Below are 23771 nucleotides of genomic sequence, written 5' to 3' on the forward strand. Positions count from 1 at the left end.
AGATGTAATTATGAAATCAAAATCGTGCCGAAGGGAAGTTTTCTTTAAAAAATCATTAGAACGAAAGAGGTTAAGGTAGGGACCCTTGTATTTTTAGCTTGGCACAAAGTCATCCGACCTTTACGAAATATTTACTGGCCGAGTGAGACATTTATAAATATGACACTTTCATGGTCAGAGACCTGTTTGGTATATATGACGAGACAATGAGAACAGACCAATCACGAATTTTAGCGGCATGTCAAACAAAAAGAGAAGAGAGGTCCAGAAAGGCTAAAAAATAAGCTGGGTATGAAAGAGGTGTCTGACTTTAGGCTTATTTCTGACGGGGTGGGTTTCCTTTCATGCCTTCGGCTTAACCCAATACGTAGGCTGGCCCGTATTAACGCTTTAAGGAGTATGATTAACTACAAGAAATTCCATTAATTCGGGGACATTATAAGCCTGTTCTAGCAGCAGTTTTGATAAGACTCAGAAAAACTGAGAAATCCAAAATTTAACATTGCGTTATATAGGGAAATATCCCATTTCTCGGTGGGAAAATGTTCAATTTTAACACTTGGATGGCATTGGAGAAAGCTCCAAAATGATAGAAAATTCAAATCAGGGGATAGAAAACCGTGAAAATCGTTGACAAACTTTGTCCACGGCCGATTAAACCATGCCATTCAATACGAAGCCACCCTTTCTAAAAATAGATGCTTTATTTTAAAACTAGACTTTGCCTTACCCTTCCAGAAATCAGAATTCACAAAAACCAACAAATAAAATATATGTAGAAACTAAACATTTGTTGGCTAGTAGCCATACGTCACTTATTGAGCCAGCAACTAAATTCGGTCCGTTAAAAAACACGTTTACTTTAGTCCAATCGTTGATCTGGTCGGGTGGATTTTCAGATTCCCGTAAATATAAAAGGTATGGAATTAACTAATAAACACACTCGTGGGCACAATTATCCCGTGAGATTTCCCATACATATGTAGTAAATAAAGTGCGGCAAAAGTTAAAGTTAGAGTTTATTAAAGTAAGTGACATTTTAGTGACATATTTACATGCATAATTTTTTTCTTCTTTTTTCATGAATCGTATAGCCAAACATTTATGGATATTCAGCCTGTTACAACCAGCCACATGGTCGCACGCATACCTGAGGTTTGTAAAATCTAATTAAATTGATTGACAAGTATTTATTTTGCCTCAATTCCACGAGATTGCCTGTACATTCTAGAAAATCGAACTACAATGATAATCCAGAAAGTAAACGTATTTATATTACTCTACCTCCGTGGTTATAAGTTTATCACCACTCACTGGTAAAAATGTATACCCAGTCGGCGACAAATTTACTTGTGCCCACGGCGGTAGAGTCAGATACGTTTATTTTGGGTTATAATCGTAACCTAGTATAGTCTGATTAGTACTGGCATCAACACAGCGGTAATTATTATTGTTCACGAGATCCAAATTCACCACTATAAAGATTCAATGTCTCTCTCTCTCTCTCTCAGGTAATGAAATTGAACTTGATGCCCAATAATTGCCAACTTTTCTAATGTTCAATGAAAGTCAATATAAATATTTATCGTATTACACTATCAAAAAGTGGGTTAATGGTTTTGAGTCGCGAACCCGTGTTGTGGTTGACTTTTTAAAACAAGAAACTAATTTTTGAAAACTTGTCAACCGTCATTCCCCTCAGTGACGTCGGAGGGCGATGGTGTGACCTAAGATTCACGATTAATTGAGGCTGGCCTATAAGATGTGGAATTGATCGCTATTTCAAGATCGCCTGAAGCCGAACGAGGTTACTGAGGAGGAACAATGGTTGACAACCATAGCCAGGGTTCGGAAAACCCAGACCCAGGGGTTTTTACAAGATTTTGGGGCGGATTGAAACAAACTTCTTCAAAATACTAAAACTAAAGACTAAAACTAATTCAATATTCGCATTCAGCATGCCAATTTATGGATTTTCATATGTGACTTGACCTTTCAAGTCAAAAATTTATCTTTATCATGTAAACCAAATAGAAAACTATGATTTATTTGTTAATAATACTTGGAAGTTCAAGTCGCACATGAAAATTCTTAAAATTGCATGCTGAATCCGAATATTCAATTAGTGTTAGTTTAATAGGTATGTATTTTGAATAGGTATGTTTGTTTCAATCCGCCCACAAATTTTACAAAAAACCCCACAAAAACCCGGCAAAAACCCACAAAAACCCCGATAAGCATTGGGGTTTTCCCGGGTTTTGATACCCCAAAAACCCACAAAAACCTCACAAACCCCAACCCACAAAATCCCTGGGTGGCGTACGCTGGCCACCTTATAAATTTTTATCATAGATTTTAGAAAATGTGACCTCCTTTTTGCCAACGACCGACCTTCTCATGTGCACCCAAGTTAACGCGGGATGGGAAGTCGCAGCCAGAAATCACCTCCGCGCCCGTATCCTGATCGACTTGTCGGCTGAATGTCGCAAAAGTTATTTAAATGTGATGGCGGTCCGAGCAAATTACCACCAGCGGATCGAATTAAGTTGGAAACGTGAGGAAAAATTTGTCCAATTTCTTCCACGATTTAAACATTTTGCTGAGCAGAGCAGGGGTAAATTGAGACACGTGAGTACTGAATTCTTCCTGGGCGGGGGGCCATACTCGGAGGAATTTTTCCAGATTATCAAAACTCTAGGGACGCAAGTGACATCTCTAAATCTAAAACTATTCTGTGCGGGTCATAACAAAGGAGGGGTACGTGAGAAATAAATACTGCTTGCATTATAATTTCAATGGTTACATAATTTATCATCATGTACTGGTTTGAAGGGTTTTCGCGCGTCTCTGCACAGCCTATGCTTTACAATACGTTCTAAAGCCACTTTTGCAATTAGCCTCGTGGTGATTTTTCTCGTGTAGAAAATCTAAAAATCAGACATTTTTGCTCTTTCAAATTTGTCGAAAAAGTCACCTTCTGACCGGTTAAGAAGCATTGATATTTAGCTATTTCACATGTATGTATACGTAAAATAGCAACATTTCAATGTTTTTTAACAGGTCAGACGGTAAATTTTTTGAATAATATGAAAGAACAAAAACGTCTTAGTTTTCGATTTTCTTTAAGAATAAAAACAACTAATTTAATCACTAACTAGTTAATTTCTGAAATGGCTTTAACATCTATTGTAAAGCATAGGCTGTCCACAGACCCTCGGAAACCCTTCTTGCAATCTTACTCTCCCACCTAATTCATTATTTTTACCTGCCCCCTTACAGAGTTCCCGGAAACGGAAGAGCATGTCCTCCTTCCTAACGGACTTCCACCCCGGACAAAACCTGGTCTTCCCTTCCATCACTAAACTCGGCCTAAACCTACACCAGGTCACCGGATGTGACGCATTTCCTCTAATCCTTGCCAAACTTGCGGCCTTATTCCCTAACGTATCCACACTCGGATACCATTGCGGTGGCGGGGACGCCTTAAAATTCCTCTTTTTCACGAAACCCTCCCCAGTCCGTAACCTAGTCTCGTTATGCCTCCGCGAATCTATGTCGCACGGGCATTACAATGGTCTACCCGTCTCACCGGCCCGGTTCACCAGCAATATAACCCGTTTTGAATTTAACGTGACCCGCCAAATCAGTCCATGGCCTGTTTTACTCCAAACTTTTTCCCCCGTTTTGGAACACTTGAGAATCACTGGGTTGGATGAAAGAAGGTTCGAGATGAGGTGGGGGGATGTTAAAGAACTCGTCATTCCGATCATGCCGAAACTCAAGTTTTTTGCTATCAGTAGAATCACATCAATTTATGACACAAACTTGAACGAGGGCCTGAAATTCGAAACTGCAAGTCCCTTGGGTAAGATCGATTACAAGAGGCAGTTCCCCGCCTTGCAAGTACTTTCGGTGAATAATGTGGGGGAAAGTGGGAATGAGTTTGAATCCACGGTAAAATTTTTGTATGAGAGTTTCCTTCCAGAAAATATTTCCGTTTGTGAAACACTAAGGGAATTATATGTCCCGCACCCGCCCAGGGACAAATCCAGGTTGAGGGAGACCACATTTGTGGATCGGATTGTGGCCACGTTTCCAAATTTGAAATTTGTCATGAATTTGGACCAATTTGTTAAAGGTTGAGTTCGGTGAACTTTTTTGGAGAATATGGAATGGGGAAGGTTAAAAACGAAGGTTGTAAAGCTAATAATTTGACTACAATAAATACTTAAATGTTATGTAACATTTAAGTATTTAGTATTAAGTATTTTATATATTTATAAATGTATAAAATACTTATATAAAATATTATTATGTAAAATATTATTATTATATTAATTATTAGTATAACATAAATTTTATACTTTTAATTGTTTGAGAGGAATTTAATAGATTTATATTAAATTACTATAAATACATCTGTACTATAATATTAATACTATACTATAAATACTATTGTAATATACATTTCTGTGTACACAGAAATGTATATTACAATATACATCTCGTTAAGTATTTTCTTAACTTTGAATAAATAAGTTTGTTTTGTAATCGGAAAATAAAAACTAAATAACAGATGTGTTGTATTTAAATATACGAAACCATTGAACTTATACAATAGTGAATTTGGATGATCATATTATGTATTAGATTTACATTTTATTTCGCGAATTGCATACCAACCTTTTTGGAAGGCGACGAAATATAAAGATTCGACACAATTTTGTTCATTCAACGCATAGCAACTAAACAGTCAGCACTAAACAATACATACCTGTTTTTTTAGAATACCCAAGATTTCTTCACGACGGTTTCAAGCCCCTAAACAATTTGGTAATAAAGATTCCAACGATTTAAATAGCATTTTCCAACACATCTTTCAAATATTAATAAGTCTGAATTATTATCCTAAATTTATGACATATAGAATCGGACAATGGTCGTCCTTACAGCGGGAGTAGTTGCATGTGTTATCACCGCCGGTGCGGCGGTCCCAGCCGCTAGCGGGGTGGTAACGACCGCTGCCGCATCCACAGCCGCTACCGCTGCAACGGTAGCTGGATCAGCGGGAGCGGGAATGGTCACAGGGGCCGTCGCTGGCGCCACAGCTGGTGGAACCATTGCGGCAAGTGCCACCGGAGCTGCTGTGGGCGCCACTGCGGCAGCTGCGGCTTCATCGTCAAGTGCGGGAGCTGCTGCATTGACCACGGGGATTGCTTTAGGACCGGTTGGTTGGTTAGGTTTAGGAGCAGTTACAGACGAATTACTAAAAAATTGTACATTTGATTGCTGGAAGCATGTTTTGCGGGACGAGAGTACTGTGCCGTCTAAAGGACGCCTACTTAATCGGTGCATCACTATCCTGAAGTAGTTTTGGAGAACGTCTGGGGTGAGAAATTCCGCCTTGAGTATGTGACTTTGCCATTATTGGGTACAATGGCCCTCCACGCAAGCCGCCGGGATGCTTAAGCTTCTGAGTTTTAACTTAAAAGTTTTAAGTCATTCATATCTAATTTTGGGGTATTGTTAATTCTGTTTTTCTTGAAATAAAATCGTATAAAACGAAGTCCACTATCAACAATAATATTAACTAATTTATTCGGAATTATGGATTTAACCCCGGTATTGGAATGGGTCTGGGCTTATCGTTCGGGGCTTATCCAAGTAGGACGGAATATCCATAGGAATATCTATAATCGGTATCTTGTTTTATCATATCATATTTTATCCTATCATGTTTTTTTGATGTTTTACATGGATACAAATATATTCGAAAACGACGAATTATTGCACTATGTACTTTGGGATGAATTTATTCTAACGCGTTTCGTCTAAAAGGTTAAATAAATAATTTTGAAATCAATATCTGGGTTTACTAGTTTTTAAATATATAATACCATCCGGCTACATGAATGGATTCCCGCGATATTGAATACCGGGCGGGCAAAGATTAATACTATCTGGTATAAAGAAAATATTACTGAACCAGTATAAAATCGATACCGAAACAAACGGTATCAATGCAGAAGAATACCGCTTGGTATTGAATTTTACCGCGACGGTAGATCCTGACACTGATCTGGTATTGATTTTTTGTAAGAGTCTAGCTACTTGATCCCTACGTGCTTTTATGAACGAGATTTTCTCTCCGCAAGGTTGAGACTGGCCAACGGGCTTATAAAAGGGGTTCGCAACTGGAAGCTAAACTACTCGTGTAGATACAATTCTTCAAGACGCCATTTTTTGGTATTGGTATTGGTATGATTTATTCCTTTTTACGGCCTATTCGGGCCCATAAAGGAGCAAACTTTACAAAGTCATTGAATGAGTCACAAAAATTACAGTAAGATGAGTAATTAAATTGACATTCATTAAATCTGGGAGTTCGATTTGTTAAGAGATCAGTATTTAAAACAAGGTCATAATAATGCACACGAAAGAAAGGGTTGAGTCAGTTATTTAACAACCTTCCAAGACGCCATTTCTCATTCAAAAGATGAGCATCGCCGTACAGCGTGATAACGTTGCTTCAATTTTAGGATTTCTTCAAGCCGGAAGAGATATTTTACCTTTAGGACGATGAAAGTGGTAACAGTTTTGAAAAAATCTGATAGGGATATTTACAGACAGCGCTGGTCGTTTAGCCTTTTTCCAAATTAATTTTTGTACTACACTCTTAGAGACTGGCTATTAAAAAAATGAGCGTTATTGATATGTGACTCTACCGCTTTGGTATTACAACCCCGGTATAGATTCGGTAACGAAATAATACCATGTGGTAATCATTTTATTACTAGGTAGTATTAAATTTTGTACCATATGGCATTAATTTTTTAAACTTATTACCAAATCATTACCGTGGCGGTAAAGTCACATATCGATACCGCGTTTCACTGATTTTCTTAAAAGTGTATGATTCTGGGTATCACATATTTCCACCTCAATTCTGTGCGAATACAATTCTATACTCGATTGAATAAAGAATAAATATTCTTCAAAAAAAAAGTTGCGTTTCCAAACCGTTACCACTAAATTGGTAAATGGCATGTCTCCCTGGATTTTAGAAAAGTATCGTTTTCCACCAACTTTGGCTATTTCTAAAAAAGACGACAATACCTTTAAATCATCCAGGACTACGACCATTTTATCCGATTGTATAGAATTATTATCCTAAAACTTCTATTTTCCACCTAGACATACTCAAATACAAATTTCTCCGAAAATTTGATAGAAAGTTATTAAACTTTGAATCGTTCCTAGACTTCGACAGGAGGTCTGAAATAATTACATATTTCAACAGACCCAATTCCGATTTTCTGTCAAATATGCGGAAAGCTCTATAAGTTAACAGTTTATTTTCAGAGTTCATAACTTTGCCAACTTTGCCATTCACAACTTGAATTTGTTTGCTTATGCAAATTTGTGCGGGGGCGGCGGCAGGCCCTACTGGTAAGTGGTTGCTGTCTCCCGGAGAAAGTGACCCAATCCACCCAGGGCCGTCGGAAAACCGACCCCAGGAAACGCATGAGAAATACGTTAAACAGTGGACCGGCATTTAATGCTTCCATTTTTGAACGATCTGTTCTGTCCTCACTAATACCGACCACTTTGAAATCTTTTAACGATGTCCATACGTAGATAGACGCGAACAAATTAACCAAGATTTTATCTGTAATAATTTTGACTGCTAACTATTCGTTACATGGATTTGCCAAAATCCACAAACATTTCATTTTATTTCGGCCTTTATTAATGTGTAAAAATTTTAACACATGCCGACATGTGTAAAGACATATGTCTTTACACCGGAAATGTAATCCTTTGTACATCATGCACACTGATATCTTTAAACTGGTTTGAAACCCATCACACAATTAGCAGTACAAAAGCTGTATCTGCATGCAGGTTATGCGGATGCGACATTTTTCAATTTGAGAACTAGTTCTGTTGTGAAATATTGTAATAGTTATAAATTTAGATTTATTTATAAGAGGCATTAATTTTCAATTAATTACTAATTAAAATTGGGCATTTGGTATTTTAGAACTTCAAAACCAACAGTAGTAGAAAACAGGTATGTATTTATTCGAGAAAATTTATAAAGACTTGAAAATGCGCACAAATCTCGACACGTCCAGTTAATACATCTGAAATCGCCGCCCTAATGGGAAGCGTACTTCCGGCCAAAACATCATTTGGAACAATCGTGAATTTGATGACGTAAGTTAGTCACGGCTGGACGGATGAGTTGTCCAGGTCAGTATCGATAATAGTTAGTTCTCCAGTGAAATAAGTAGTCGTGACTTTGAGGTGCAGTTGGCTTGAGGCGGTGCTCGGAATCAGGTCTCCTTCCGCTAAATAAGGGCTGCCCGGATTCTAACGAATTGGTCAAATACAAATTTTCATACTTTCTATTTGGTATGAAGTGACTTAAAAACTTTGGATTGATTAACAAGGGACATTTCCAAGGTGTCCCTCTACCCTAGGGGACCCACTATGTTTTTTATAATCTACTAGGACCCCAGATGAAGGATCCATTCGTATTTCCGTGTAAAACTTATGTTGAGCGCCATGGCGTGGCGCCACATTCGCCAAGATTGAATATTTTAAATTTTAAAACCGCCATAAATTTTGAAATCCTGGATGGATTTTCAAAATTTTTGGCCAAGATCATGACAATGAGTCGAACTTTCGAATTCTATGAAATTTTTCAAAAAATTAATTATTTAATTTTTTTGGAAAATTTTGAGCATGAAATTTCGTCGACAAAATCGTCTAAATATCTCGAAAAATCAAAATTTTTAATGTTTGATTTTTTTCTTAAAATGTTGACCTTTGCGATTATTTTAAGCCCAAGATTTTGAAAATCTCAAGGAAATTGCAGAAGTAATGGAGGTTTGAAATTTGTCGAAAACGCAGATTTTTAAGTTTGGCGCCACGCCATGCGCCAAATATGGGTTTCACACGGAAATACGAGTGGATCCTTCATCTAGGGTTCTAGTAGATTTTAAAAAAAACATATTGGGTACCCTGGGGTCGAGGGGCACCTCGGAAGTGTCCCTTGTAAGTTAAAAAAAATTGTATAATTAATGGACAGCCCTTTCGCTTCAGCTCTTACCAGACGGCAACTTGTTCCATTGCATGTTTCTACCCTTAATTGTGTAAGGGTTCCTACGCCGCCGCACCTCTCGTAAGACACGACTCCCCCCAACGCAGATCCCACCATGGCCAGCAGGACAATTGCCAAGTTTACTGAAAACATTTTCCAATTTAGTTTGTCTAAATAAGCAAGCTGGGGGACCCTCTGCAAACGAATGGTGTACTACACACTCAACACCGTACTTTTATACCTCTAGTTACACTGCTGGAAAGAGTGATCATGTCAATTTTATCCCTATGTGTACTTCTCCACAGATTACTGGCAGTTGGTTGGTCGAGCAAATTTAAATATACATGATACCAGTGCTTCTGCTGTTAAGTAACACCTGCACGAAATTAGTGTACGAAAATGTTGTTAAACGTTTAATAACACCCACTAAAAAATCTGGGAAAGTGCATGAAAATGCATGAAAATGCACAAAATGCACAAACATCATTTAAGGGGAAATAATATTGTAATGTTGTAATTTTTCTAAATAATTGGTTAATTAACAAGTCGTTGTGCTATTTAATGGTATTTACACAAGCATCTTCATATTTTAGTATCAAAAAATTTTCCCATTTTATAAAATGTCTAAAAAAATTAATATTTAGAAAATGTTGTTATAAGGTTGTAAATCAGTAAGGGTTGAAATAACCAAGTCTTACCCGCATTTGACATGTCAGGAAATTTTCCTGAGGAAAATATAAAATTACTTGAAAATATGAAATTCTCTGCATGAAGTGAATTTCATGCATTTCGTGCATTTTTATGCATTTTATGCACCGTGCATGCATACAGATAATTTCGTGCGTACAGAAAGAAACACTGCATGATACATAACGTTAAACCGATAATTAATTACTTGATAAGAATTAAATTGCGATTCACCTCGCAAATATTTGATGTAAATAAATATGTATGTACAACACAAACACACATACATGCAGTGCGCAAATGATTAATTCTGACGTCAATTAATTCAAGTGCCACAATGTCATTTAGCAGTATTCTTGAGTTTATAAAGAATAATCAAATTTGCACACGGGAACAGGGCAGTGTGAACCAAGTGTTGACATACATACTTATTATTCCGACACGACGTGCCAGGCAAGTGCCAAATGATAAGGTGCAAGATTGATGATGCCAGATCATGATTCCATTTGAGTACCGTAAACATCGCACCGTGTGCAAATGCACTGGCTAGGGAGACCTTCGAGGTGATAGTCGTGTCCAGGGTATGCACTATGTTTTTTAGAATCTACGAGGACCCTAGATGAAGGATCCGTTCTTATTTCCCTGATGATCGCATATTTGGCGCCGTGGCGTTTCGCCAAACTTAAAAATCTATGTTTTCGATCAATTTAAAACCTCTATAACTTTTACAATTTCCGTGGGATTTTCAAAATTTTGGGCTTAAAATGATCACAAAGATCAAAATTTTAAGAAATGAATAAAAAATGAAATATTTTTATTTTTGAGATATTTTTAAACAAATTTCGACAAATCCCAGTCTCTAAGAAAATCGCAAAATTTTGAAAAAAATTTGAAATAGTCAATATTTTGAAAAATTTCATGGCATACGAAAGTTGAACTCTTTTTCATGATTTTTTGATTTTTTTGAAAACCCGCCCAGGGTTGCAAAAGTTATGGCGGTTTTAAAAATACAAATATACAAATTTGGCGAATTTGGCGCCACGCCATGGCGCGAAATATGCGATTTTCAGGGAAATAAGACTGGATCATTCATCTAGGGTCCTCGTAGATACTAAAAAACATAGTGCATACCCTGGACAGGACTATCACCTAGAAAGGCTCCCTACTGAGTGCAAATTATAAATATAAATTTAACTCAATAATAGGATTGCTTAGGTGAGACTAGAAGTGCGATTAAAATTTGGAAATAAATCCCCGACCCCACTATAAAAAAAGTATTCGTATTCCTAACATCACCGCCCTGGGAATAATTCCTTGGGTTTCGTAATTATATAGATTTGGTTCTAATAGTATGTATGAAGAAAGATATTTTACTCAATTTTTAGGTTATGCTTATCTAATGGTGAGAAATTGAGGGGAATACTAACAAAGCAATAACGCCAGCGGTCTCGCTCAGATTTTGACGCGACCACGATAATTATATAGCCTTAGGTAAATAATTGAACACATGTTTCGGGATTTTTCATAATGCTTAGTTTTAACAAAGTTATGATGGTAAACGTGGCCGAAAATTCGTATTTTTCTCGTGAAGTTTTCCTTTTTTGTATTTGGGGGAGAAAAATGTGAATGTTGTTACTCCATCCTTAGTATAGTAAAATAGTTTGCGAAGATAAAACAAGGGGTCAGGTTTCGTAAAAATCGCCAAGATAAGTCCAGACCGTAATGGCAATTAAAGCAGCCCACGCAAAATATTAAATTATTAAAATAAGGCATACAATTAATTTTGTTGCGTCAAATTTTCATTTTGTAATTCAATTTTACCTGCACTTCTTAAAATTAGTCCAATTTGTCTGAAATTTTGCAGATATGCGGACAGATACATGATGAATAAATGGTAGAAAAAATAATGTTTAAATTTAAAAGCGAGTATGAGTCATTACCGACAGAGAAAGACTCATCCGCACCATACGATTAATTTCGTTACATACTGTATGTCGCAGAACGTAGTTTAAGCTCCATTGAAATACTTAACTTAACCCCTTTAGAATTTTACAAGTCAACTTATGTTTTTCTTTATAAATTCTTTACTGTAAACGTTTCCCACATCATTACACAAGTAGAGTTCGCATTGCAAAAAATGTCTTCCCATACGTTAAGATACATATTGTACGATTCAATGAAAACCAATTAGATTGGTCACGTATTGGATGAACTTTACAGGGACGTCTGAGAACAGCCGAATTGGCGTTCAGTGAATACAAGAATGAGGACTAGGTTAGCCATCTTTCTTTTCCTCAAACATTTCGTCATGTCGACTAATTTAACAAACCCATATTTTATCACCAACTCTCTCTACCACTTCGTAAACGTGATTGGACATTCCTCTCTTCAAGCAACAATCAACACCTTGTCAGCAATTCCACGTATCAAAATTCCATGAATTGGAAAACATTTGTACATACCTGAACACTAAACTGTAGGGTCAACATTTTACCGATCAATATAATTACTTCCTTGTGGAAGGACGACTTTACAGTAGCTTTCGAACATTTGACTACCGCTCAATCAATATTAGAAAACCCAGATTAAATCATGTTTTATGTTAAGACTACCTTGAACAAAATTCCAAAAGAGTTTCCAACCTTCTTCAAAGCCTTATTGACTGTGACAATCACCTCAAAATTTCTTGTGATCGATTCAACTAGCACTTTTCTTCTAGATCTTCAAGGGTCTTCGCTACTCCACATTGAAGATACTAGTGCAATAATACCAATCTGGAATCAACTTCATACTAATTTTAAAGGCAGCTTTGTATCTGTCCCTAAACTTCGTACTTCTTACGAATATTTTGGAATAATATATGGGAAAGCTGTAGTTTGCGATCTGGGACACAAATATTCTTCCAGTGGCCTCTATTGTCTAATACACATCATTTCCACCATACTTAATTTTACCGCGTATGACGATGTTTTTCAACGTGCTGAAGTTCCCATCAATACCCTACCAATAGCGACGGTTAGGAAAGACGGGCATCAAGTTCTTCTTGGCTTTCTAAACAATCCAAACAATAGATTGCAAGTCCAGTCACATTTTTATAACGTACTTCCCTTCGGTTTTATTCTAGTTATTGATAAAACTGAATTTGAAATTGCGAATCCGATTTTATCCTTTGACGTGTTAACCTGGGTCCTTATTTTAGCAACTATTGTACTGATTAGTAGCTATATTTGGGTTGAGAATGGAACAGGATTTTCAACACTTAATTGCAAAGATCTCCCACTGCTAACCGTATCAAGTACGCTTACTGAACAAAGCCTGTCCGTCCACTTATGGAAAAAGTCACAATCCAGCTTCAAAATTTCCAAATACCTACTGCTCATCTGGTTTATCCTGAGCATCGTTCTTATTGGAGGTTTCCGAAGTGCTTTTTACCGTTTCCTAACCAGCTCCGTCCTACCAACAGACGTTCCATCAACTCTTGAAGAACTTATGGAATCCAAGTACGCAATGGTGGGATCAGACTCGTTTTTAGTATCAAAAGGAAGCGGTCCTGCCATCAATATTTTAAAGTATGTTCTCGACAGTTACCTGGCATCATCTGAAGACGAAGAGGAAAACGAAGACGATAACGAGGACAAGCATATTGTCCAGGATCAGACGGTGAGCAAAATCAGCAAACGAGAAGCACAGCGTAAAGCTACATTTGCCCAGGGTTTGCAAAAACTTGTTTTCATCAACAAAATTGCATATTCAAAGCTCCGCGTGCTACACAATTATAGTTTACCAGTCCCTTCGTGCTGCACCAATAAACCTGTTATTATTCTAGCCAAGAGTTTTGCAATGGTTAGCTCCACCGAAGGCACGAGAATTTCCAAAATCAAATGAAAAGCGTGGGGGACAAATACTTCTTAATAATGAGCAAGGAATTTGACTATTTTCTTTCAACGACGGAACTCTTCGCGGTGACTGTAAATTTTTTTGCAAAACCTTTTAGCCGAGTTCAATCTATCCTGATTCAGTCGGGACTTTACCAAATTTGGACAAAATACGGGAAAGAGATTATGCTAAAGTTAGACATGCATTATGGATCCTGCTTAGTCGACGTGTATTTGAATGACATCAGTAACCTGACTGAATTTTGGGGGTATACGACCTGTCTACTTGGTCGCCGCGGAAGTGATGGGGTTACTCAACTTGCCGAAAATTTACATGACCAATTTGCACGTCCTGTGGCACGAAAAACGTACAAGACTTTCCGTTCATTGTCTCTGAGAGTTGTTTCTATGATATTTTTCACATTTGGGGTAGGAATAATGCTAGCGGTTTGCGAGTTATGCTTTGAGTGGCTTAATTTGCTGTATGAGAAGAACAAATTGAGTCGTAATTTATTGTTGCTCAATCGATAGATGGAAGGTAGAAAGGCTGAAGGTCCCTTAGTAGTGTCGTCATGCTAACCTTACTATAAATAAACCTACGTAAATTATCCATGCATATCCTGAATAAAAAATTTTCGTTATCTTTTAAACTTTTTTTTTTAATTTTTAAGTGGTTTCGCCAAACCTAATCGGACACCATGCATAAGTTCGAAATCAAATTTCATAGCACAATCATCATAACGCTGTTTTTGCTCGTTTTTGTGAGGCCTCATTGTTCTTGTACGATTTCCAAGGCAAACTAAAAAATTAGCCTTTATTTAGCACGACGAAGCAACAAAAGGTTTTAATTCGGCAAGTTCCGTAGTCACAAAATTTAAGTGCGAGTATATAGACATTTATTTATTATACGATACTTTTTTAGCTGTGATGGACACAATTTTCATTCAAATTATTCATATGTCTACTACCTTATGTATCTAGTTCTACGTATTGTACTCAACAGATGAAGAATAAAGAAATCTCCAAATACCCATATCTCGCGATATCTAACCACAGGGTCTTTTCACTAAATTTACTACTTCACCAAAGGCAGGAATAATCATTTATTCTTTCACTGAATAAATATTTATGTAATCGTATTGTTCGATGCAATAGATAAAAACATTTAATTTATCTCGTCCGCCCATCCATCATTAATACACACGCTGAAGCGAATAGTCTAACGTCACCACGGTTTATTGATTCACTTCACCAGCATTTCCATATCCTCTCCTTTGTTCGACAAATATGGGCGGATGGTGCTAGTTGACATGCAACTGGTACAAAATGTGGAGTCCTAGTTCTAAAACATCCTAGCAGAGACGAGCATTCCAAAAATTCGCAATAAATCAAACTCCAAATCTACGGAAACTATCGGGATGTATCCAAGATTACGTTTTTTACCGGTTCTAGTTCTAATTTCGATTCTTGCCTCCTTCGTAGCGTCGGAATGGGGTGATAACGAGGAGGGAGATATATGTACCCACAAGGACAGTCCGGGTTACCCCGTGCGCTCCTTCCCCCCACTCTTTTGCTGCAATGGGACGCAAATAAGTCAAACTGAGATTCCTCAAATAGATGAAGCTCACACTGCCAAATTTTCAACCTCCCACTATTCCGACGGTTATTACTTTACGTGTCAGAGAGAAGTGTCGTCTGCTCTTACATCGGATAATATTTCAGTCTACCTGGTAAAAATATTAATCTTTGATTCTAGTTAGTATAGTATCAATAATCAGTATTGTAAACAATGTCAGACTTCTTGAAAAATATTAGAGTTGATTCCAGAGTTTTATTTATTAATTTATTAGTAGCATATGAGTACGCTTTTAAATTATCCGCTGTCCCTTTTGCAGAATTTGATCTTCGCATTATCGGGGCGGTAGATCAAAACCAGATTTACATTTACGCAACATATCAGCAGAATTTATCAAAAAATATTAACTTAATATATAATAACTATTCTGACCAAAATATCAACTTAATATGAACTAGCGTATAAGCCTGTCTCCCGCCAGGCGGGACTTATTTAAATATTTCATTGCCTCATTAGCTGAAACTCTCTGTTGTAGACGTAAGTCAAAGAAATTTGTAACGAACGTGAAAGTGGAAAATAATTTAAGAACAGCTAGACATGATGACAAACTAATCCTGTGGGACTTTGAAGACATTTTTCATCATTGGCCTCGCCCACACCACAGAGGTGTCGAAGGTCAACTTGCATATCAAATTCGTGCTCAGCATTCAAAATCAGTCAGAATTGATACGCCTGAAGTGCCTTATCGACTTTACAGAGGAGTTGATACTCAAATCACTTTTCCCACTTTCGCTTCCGTCACGGACAAAATACTTTCACTTCCGTTGTGGACAAACATTTCCAGCTTATAATAACTGTTCTGATCGAAGATACTTTTCGGCATCAGAATGACTAGATCTAGCGAATAAGCCCATCTCCCGCTGGGCGGTACTTGATTTTATAAGTTGAAACCATCTGACGGTCACGGGGGTTCCGAAGGTCAAAATTAACATCAAATTCGTGCTCAGTGTTCAAAATCAGTTAAGATTGACACGTGTAACGTGTATTCGACATGTGTGATCTTTAGCCTCCGCCACATGGTCACCGGAGCGTCGTAGGTCAAATTGAATGTCAAATTCGTTTTCAGCGTTCAAAATCTGTAAGAATTGATAGGTCTGACGTGTATTAGACACGCGTGACCTTCCGCCACGCCCAGACGGTCATGGGGGTGTCGAAGGTCAAATTGAGTATCAAATTCGTGTTCATCGTTGAAAATCAGTTCGAATTGATAGGTCTGAAGTGACTTATCGACTTTTCAAGGGAGTAGATATGCCAATCACTTTCTCCACTTTCACTTCCGTTGCCGACAGACATTTCCAGCTTATATAATAACTGTTCTGATCGAAGATACTTTTCGGCATCACACTGACTAGATCTAATTAGGTGCGTACTTAAATTAAACAAAAACAAAAACTTTGGGTGTTCTGATGTCCAGAGTGGTTTCAATCAAATCTAACTTCACAGATAATCCAGCCTGATTGAACGAAATTTTCACCAAACAAAAACAACCATCCCACATATCGATAATATTTACACAACATTTTAAAAAATTATGAAAATAACCCCTTGACACATTGTTTCCGGATCACAACATGTTTCCAAAGAATATTGTCATACATAACTGAATTTCTTAATTTCAGTGGAAAGTAGCTGCCTGCATGTACCAAAAGCAGAACGTAACTATCATAAAACATACGCATTTATATAATTTGGTCACATTTACATAAAACTAATTTAATTGCAGAATGGGACCAAAGAAATTAGTTATGCCGATTTTGTCACTTGGAAGGAGCGGACGGTCAATTACACTACGGATAAAAACATTCGGGCAGCAATTCTCGACAGAAATGCGTCCCTTTGTCCAGGTTCTCGTATTAACATAGGACTTGATGTCTCATCGCCAAAATCAACACGTTTTTAAGTATTTCTCGCCTCTGCGAATTTGTATTCAGATTTGTTGTGAATAATAGCATGGCGGCGGGTTTCACTAGCCAGTTCCGATGATTTTCACTTTTTCTGAAGGCTCCTTATACTTAAAATCTCCTCCTTTAAAAACTGCCGAAATTTGGATTGAATATTTTTAAAAACTTGGCAACAATTCGCTATACAAGTCTTAAGAGAATAATTTTAAAACAAATTCCAGGAGGCGAGAAATGAAGAATTCGCTGCTTTTGACGATAATGGGGATTAGTCCCACGGCGTTAACCTCCTGCAGGAAATAACTGCAAGTGGTGTCTTGCATAGAAAGTGGTTTCTTGCAGCCAGGGTGTCCGGACAGCCTATTCGTCACAATATATGCTAAAGACACTTTTGAAATTAACCTGGTGGTGATTTTTTCGTATAGAAAATCGAAAAATACGACATTTTTGTTCTTTCGAATTTTTCGAAAAAGTGACCGGGTGCCCGGGTAAAAAACACTGAAATTTTGCCATTTAACATGCATGTATATGTAAAATAGCAAAATCTCAATGTTTTTTAACAGGTCACGCGGTCACTTTTGCGAAAAATATGAAAGACCAAAAATGTTTTATTTTTCGATTTTCTATGCGAAAAAAATCACCACCAGGCAAATTTCAAAAGTGGCTTTAGCATGTATTGTGAAACATAGGCTGTCCAGAGACCCGGGGAAACCCTGCTTGCAGTTATTTGCCAAAAATGCTAGGTGCCCAGTTATTGCAGCTACTCCTTCGCTAGATGGCGTGTACGTTTTGCAGTTTTTTTTGCATGCACCGCATACAAGAACTTGTGCAATCTGCTGGTAAAAGCTAAATATTAATAGCATATTCATAATTTTAATTAGAGGCAAAAAAGGAGGCTGAATTTTACGAAAAGTTTAAAGTGCTCGACCACTGTTACTACTCAAACATTGAAAAGGTACCAGTTCAAGTTCAAGGCGTACATTTACATGTACGAATAAGAAATCTTATTTTATTAAGCACGAATATCCACAAGTTTCCATTTTCTGTAGAAATGTGCCTCGCCAAAGGGTTTACAGCTGAACAACGAGCAGATGCGGGAGATGAAGAAAAGTTTGCCAATGTCGGTGAGTAGCCAAATTGTGCGCGATTTTTCCGCAAGGAGAAGCTTCTTTGGAAAGTCTTGATGCCAAAATTTATCTAATTGGGATACAGTTTTTGGCATACCACTGCGTATGTATGAACGAATAACCAGGTTGCCGTAACCCGGGTACTTGTGAGCTGTGGTTTTCGGGTTTTTCTGGGTAATTGACGAAAATCACCAAAAAAGCTTAGAAAAGCTTAGTAGTGTTTTTGCGGGGATTCACTACCTAAGATGGAACATCATCATATCTGGGGGGCGTAGCAATATGCCACCAGTATCGGAGGAGAATCACCAAGTGTCTTTCTGGTCCTGACCCAATTCATGGTCAGGACCGGAGGATTTGTAGGTCTCTCAGGTGGATTTATTTGTCTTAGGGGAGGTTTGGGATTCAGCACATTAAGGCACGTGCCGTGTAATTGGGGAGACTGCAATAAGCTATAAGTGCTTATGCAGCTGATTGGTCCTGTCCAATTAATGGCAGGATCATCACCCCACGAAATACATACATACAGTGTTTTTGCGGACGTTTTAATTTTAAAGTAATGAGTGCGCCATATTTTAAATTAATAGATTTCTATGTCCCTCAAAATCTAGAACTGCCCCCGTATTCCGGGCGTTTTTAGCATTGTGCAGCTTTCTCAATGTTGCCAGAACGAAACTCTGCCATGGCACGTGAACGAACTGGTTGGATTTCAGCTAATCCCACTTCAATCCCACTTCACTCACTGCTTGCGATCTGTCAAGGATTTCGTGAATGCTTCAGCCACTGGGGCACAATGTGTGGAAGCATGTTCTTTTAATCCGATCGATTGGAAGGTAAATATTTCTGGTAAATTTCTAAATCAAATTTTTAAATTTCTTCTAAATTTTGTTCTAAATTTCTAAATAATAAAAAGAAGTAAAATTTCGTTAAAGTTGAGTAGAAAAGAATGACACAAGTAAGCTTTAAAGTTCAGCCAACCCTTGTGCCAAATTTTTCCAACAGTTGCGTAAATTTTGCATATTTTTAGTTAAAGCGTTATTTAGTGGTTTTTATTAATCCGAAAATCCTATCAAACAACACCTATCTTGCCAAAGTGGTTGGGTGCTGTGAAGGCCTCTCCTGAGGTCTTCCTCAATGACCCCACATCACTCGGCTATTCGGTTGTGCAGGGAGGATGAGATGGTGTGTATGGTCGTCGTCGTCGTTGGGAGGTGGAAAATAAACTTATGCACGGAGGCAAGACGAGACTTTGCTGGTTGGACAAGTGTTCTTTATTTCAACTCACATACAGGTTTTGTGGTACAGGACTCGGCCTAACCTCTCCCAATGTTGTTGGGAGAGGCAAAATGCAACTTGGTAAGACTTGTGTGGATTCTCTTGTAGACTCGATCAGCTCTTTCGCTTATATATGATATGTGTACCTACTTGTTCCACTTATATGTTGACCGGTTATTGGATATAATAAAGAATAAGAGATTGGGAGAACTTGGAGAGAAGGGACGATTGCTTCTTGTATGATGATCACGACTTCGTGATCATCAATCACTGTCTCCCAATAAGGGAAAAGAGAATGCAACTTGTGCATCTTAATAATGGGACATACAAGGTAATGCAAAAAGATGAAGATCTGCAAATCAAATTCTTTACAACCTTTAACTATTGTTGACGAGGCCCTCGTCAATTTAAGATTAGTATTCTAATTTGAAAAAGTTCGGGAAATCCTAAATTAAAATCCTAAACTAAATTCCTGAAAAATTGGTAAACATGTTTTGAAATTAATCCTTGACAGATATGAAATAAAATCTCAAAATTAATTTTTGCTAAACAAAGTCCGGAAAATTATAAAGTAATATGTTTCTAAAAATATTGTTACTAATAAATTCTAATACAGTAAGAAAATTCTTAAAATTTATATTTGACAAAGCTGATTCTTATCAAAACCCAGAAAATTCTTTAAAAAAATTATTTTTTTAATGAATAGGAATATACGTTATTTATTTATATTTTTTTTTTGTTCTCATTGTTTGTTAAGTTGCCCAATATTTATTTATTTATTATTATTATTATTATTATTATTATTATTATTTTTATTTTTTTGGGTCGTATCCGGCTTTCACTCGATTTATTCGTTTTAAGGTGGGCACCACCTCAGCGTCGATTACCCAAAATGTGCAAATTGGCGGAGGTATACGTAGGGAGAGGTTCCGGATGCGGCTGAGCGGTTGTCAGGTGTCGAGTGGGGTGGCGGTGTACTGTGGAGCTGTTGGAGACATAAGAGGTGGGGTCCGGGGTATGTAAAAGCGCTGGAGGGTTCCGCTGGGGCCGTCGGGGGGGGGGATTGTGGATGTCCCTGGGTGTGGTTGTAGAGAGGGGTGCTTTATAGGCCGTGTTAGTTGATTTAGGGTGCTGCAAGGTGTGGTCGGGGTGGTTCCGGGTGTGACCAGGGTGATTCGGAGTGGTTCCAAGTGCGGTTAGGGTAGTTTGGGGTCGTTCGGCGTGGCTCCAAATGTGTTGTCGGGTTGAGTTTTTTTTTAGTCACCATGGTGAAGTGGGGGTGTCCCAATATATATCATATGTTGGGAGCGGAGACGGGGGAAATTGCGAGTCAGGAGATAAGAGGTGCAACATTGGTTAGAGTAGGAGAGGGTGTGTCCGGTAAGGGTGCAAAGCTTTTGGATAAAGTTCTGTGCACTTGGAGCTGATATGTAGAAGTCATTGGTTTGGGTAATCTGGGTGCTGTTATGGACGTGTCGGATGATTTAGGGTGGCCCCGGTGCGATCGGGAAGAGCATAGGTATGGGCGTCGGGGACTGTTGGGAAGTGTGGGGGATGTGTTTGTGGGGGATAGATTTTTGGGTTGGGGGGTCACTAGGACGGTACGGAAGTATGGTGGAGATTTTGACGGGTAGAGATTTGTGGGTTGGAGGGTCCCCAGGGACGGTACGGAAGTATGGGGGAGGATTTGACGGGTAGAGTTTTTAGGTTGGAGGGTTTCCGGGGACGGTACGGGTTGTTTTTTTTTGGTGAGTAGAATGGGTCCTTCAGATTTATGAAAGTTGAAAAGGAGGTTGTGTATGCAGGAAGTATTTGTGAAAAAAGGGGGCCGTATTTTCAAAAGAGTGGGTCAGGATGTTCCTTGATGTGGATAGAGGTTGTGGAGTGGTGTGACGTGTGGCGAGGAGCTGAGAACTAGGTGATATGCTGTATTTTGGGCGGATGATGAGTCCATTAAAGAAATAACGGCTTGGGCCCGAGATGGTGATGAGAGGTAGGGAGAGTGATATAGGGGAGAGGCTGGTTCGTAGTTACGCAGTTGATAGTCGTCGGGAGTTTCCCAAGGGCGGTGAATGAGGTGAGGATGATCCAATTCATGTTGAGGTATAGGAGGCATAAGAATCTGGGTGTTAGAACGTTGTCGAGTTGGTTGTGTGAAGAGGGGTGAGGAGGCAGGATGGGGCTGCAGAGTGGTCGGAGGGGTCTAATCGTTGTGGGTGGGACGGCCAATTTTTTTTTTTTTTTTTTTTTTGTGAAGAGCATAAGAGGTGAGCCCTGAAGCGAGGGAAGTAATGTGGTGGTCCCCGGTGTCCAAAAGGTATGTGGATTTAGGAGAACATTGGGGGCGAGGAGACACGGGGGGGAGTGATAGTGGGACATATGTAGGGCTGAGCCGCGTACGTGGTTCGCCAAGAGACGAGGAGGTTCGTAGTAGCGATGAGGAGCAAAAAAATCTCTGCTCGTTGGAAGATAGATTTAAAGAGGCCTACTAATAAGGAAAAAGTGCGCATACGAAGGCGGCCGTGGGGTGCTCAACTAGTCAGTGAACTTAAAGTAGGGGAGTGAGTGTACTCGTGAGGTAGGATGCGAACCTAACCCTATAGCCAAGGTAAATGCACAGGAGAAGGAACTCTCCTGTGGAGTTACAATTATCACCTCGCCGGTTGTATAATAGATATAATGCGGTGTGAGAGTCTTCCGGGTTCATAATATCAGGACTGTTAATACTAATGTGGTAGGAGGAGGAGTATGGCTTGGAAGGTAGATGTATGCCAATGGCTAGTAGGTCTTAATAATACTATATGCAAGAAATGCACAGAGGAGAGAATGGCCTCTGTGGATTTCCGGTAACTATGACTATTTATTACTATTGTATTACGGGGATAGTCAAGGGGACCATCCTGGGGTCGCCGTGATACGTATATAATTAAGATAGCTAGGGTAATATTGTGATCTATATGAGAATTTTGCCGAGGAGCAGAGGTTTGTTAAACTCTGCCTAGATTAAAAGTATGTGTGACAGATAAATTTTGTCGTGAAGCGACGCAAAAGGGGCATGAAGGAAGAGGAGTGTTGCCACTGACGGCTTGGGGGACGAGGCGTGTGTTAGGTGAAGGAGGTTGTGGATTAGAATGGGAAAGTGGGCGAGAGCAGTTAGGAGGTGCATTTGGTCGAGTTGATTGATGTGGTCGCCAGGTATTTGGGGTATGTGAGTGGGAGCGATTTGGATTGTAGTTAGTGTGTATAGGTTGTGGGTTGTAAAGAGATTGGCGTGGGTTGGCGTTATGTGGAGGACAGAAGCAGTGAGTTACATTAGGGGGTCGGTTAGAATTGGATTTGGAGCGTCGTCGATAGTGGACTCTCCCACCTCCACCAAAATTACGGCGGTCACCATCCTGTGTATGATATGTGTCTGAGAGTGGAGCTGCGGGGGTGGAAGTTGAAAAATCCCACTCCATATTTGGACTGACCGGTTGGGAGAAAAGAGGAGAATCAGTATATGTTGGGGGTGAACGTGGTGAAGAGATGGTGATATCGTTGAGAGTTGGCTCCATATGAAAAGGGGTGGGTGAGTCCATAATGAGAGTGCAAATTGGTGGTGGTTGAGGGGCGGAAGGTTAGGGCTGGGTCTCAACCACTGCTGGGACAGTGGGAGGTGGGTTAGAAGATGTTGTGGTACCAAGAAGAGCGGAGGGGTGGAAGGTTACAGAAGCGTGGTGCTGCGAGGTTTTCGTCGCTTTTCGATGGCTGAGATGTGGATATGGGTGGAGTGCGGTGGTTGGTGGAAGACGTTGGGGGCTGGCGTTGGTTGAGAATTTAAGGTAGTGAAGGCCAAGAGTCGAGATTAGATTAAAAAGGTGGCTGGGATAGATGCCGCAGTTAGGGGGTTTGCAAGGATAGGTGCTGAGTGAGGGTTGACGGTATGCATAGTTGGATAGCCCGCAGGTAATTAGTATCACACGAAACCAGATTTGGGATCGAGGTCAGAAGAGAGAGGGAAGGTGGTGATGAAGGAGAAGAAGTTTCTTTTTTTTTTTGGGGTGAACGTCTTGGGCCCAAAGTGATATCGTGGAGCGACAACCTCGATTTGGGGCTGAGATGTGGAAATTGGAAAGTAGATGGTTGGTTGGAGAGATTGGCAAAGTGACGTGGCACCAAGAGTATGTG

The 23771-nt window shown here is 39.0% G+C and overlaps 2 protein-coding genes and 2 long non-coding RNA genes across 4 annotated transcripts; 2 read left to right on the top strand and 2 right to left on the bottom strand.

The window, feature by feature from the left end:
* Window positions 1-816: 816 nt before the first annotated feature.
* On the top strand, window positions 817-4207 carry LOC118437150. The gene is made up of 4 exons (XM_035855976.1): window positions 817-918; window positions 1095-1155; window positions 2353-2757; window positions 3280-4207. Exons 2-4 carry the CDS (start codon window positions 1105-1107, stop codon window positions 4141-4143), a joined length of 1320 nt encoding a protein of 439 aa, XP_035711869.1. The 5' UTR covers window positions 817-918; window positions 1095-1104; the 3' UTR covers window positions 4144-4207.
* Window positions 4208-4914: 707 nt separating this feature from the next.
* Window positions 4915-5425, bottom strand: LOC118437276 (cyclin-dependent kinase inhibitor 1C-like). The gene is made up of 2 exons (XM_035856197.1): window positions 5343-5425; window positions 4915-5266 (listed from the first exon to the last, which is right to left on the bottom strand). Exons 1-2 carry the CDS (start codon window positions 5423-5425, stop codon window positions 4915-4917), a joined length of 435 nt encoding a protein of 144 aa, XP_035712090.1.
* A 2636-nt stretch (window positions 5426-8061) lies between these two features.
* LOC110855375 lies at window positions 8062-9332 on the bottom strand. The gene is made up of 2 exons (XR_002548448.2): window positions 9119-9332; window positions 8062-8376 (listed from the first exon to the last, which is right to left on the bottom strand). It is a non-coding gene; the product is annotated as an uncharacterized LOC110855375 (long non-coding RNA).
* An 8654-nt stretch (window positions 9333-17986) lies between these two features.
* LOC118437109 lies at window positions 17987-19155 on the top strand. The gene is made up of 3 exons (XR_004835877.1): window positions 17987-18160; window positions 18255-18329; window positions 18941-19155. It is a non-coding gene; the product is annotated as an uncharacterized LOC118437109 (long non-coding RNA).
* The last annotated feature ends 4616 nt before the right edge of the window (window positions 19156-23771 follow it).

The sequence above is a fragment of the Folsomia candida genome, unplaced genomic scaffold, assembly GCF_002217175.1.
Source record: "Folsomia candida strain VU population unplaced genomic scaffold, ASM221717v1 Fcan01_Sc012, whole genome shotgun sequence".
Classification (NCBI taxonomy): domain Eukaryota; kingdom Metazoa; phylum Arthropoda; class Collembola; order Entomobryomorpha; family Isotomidae; genus Folsomia; species Folsomia candida.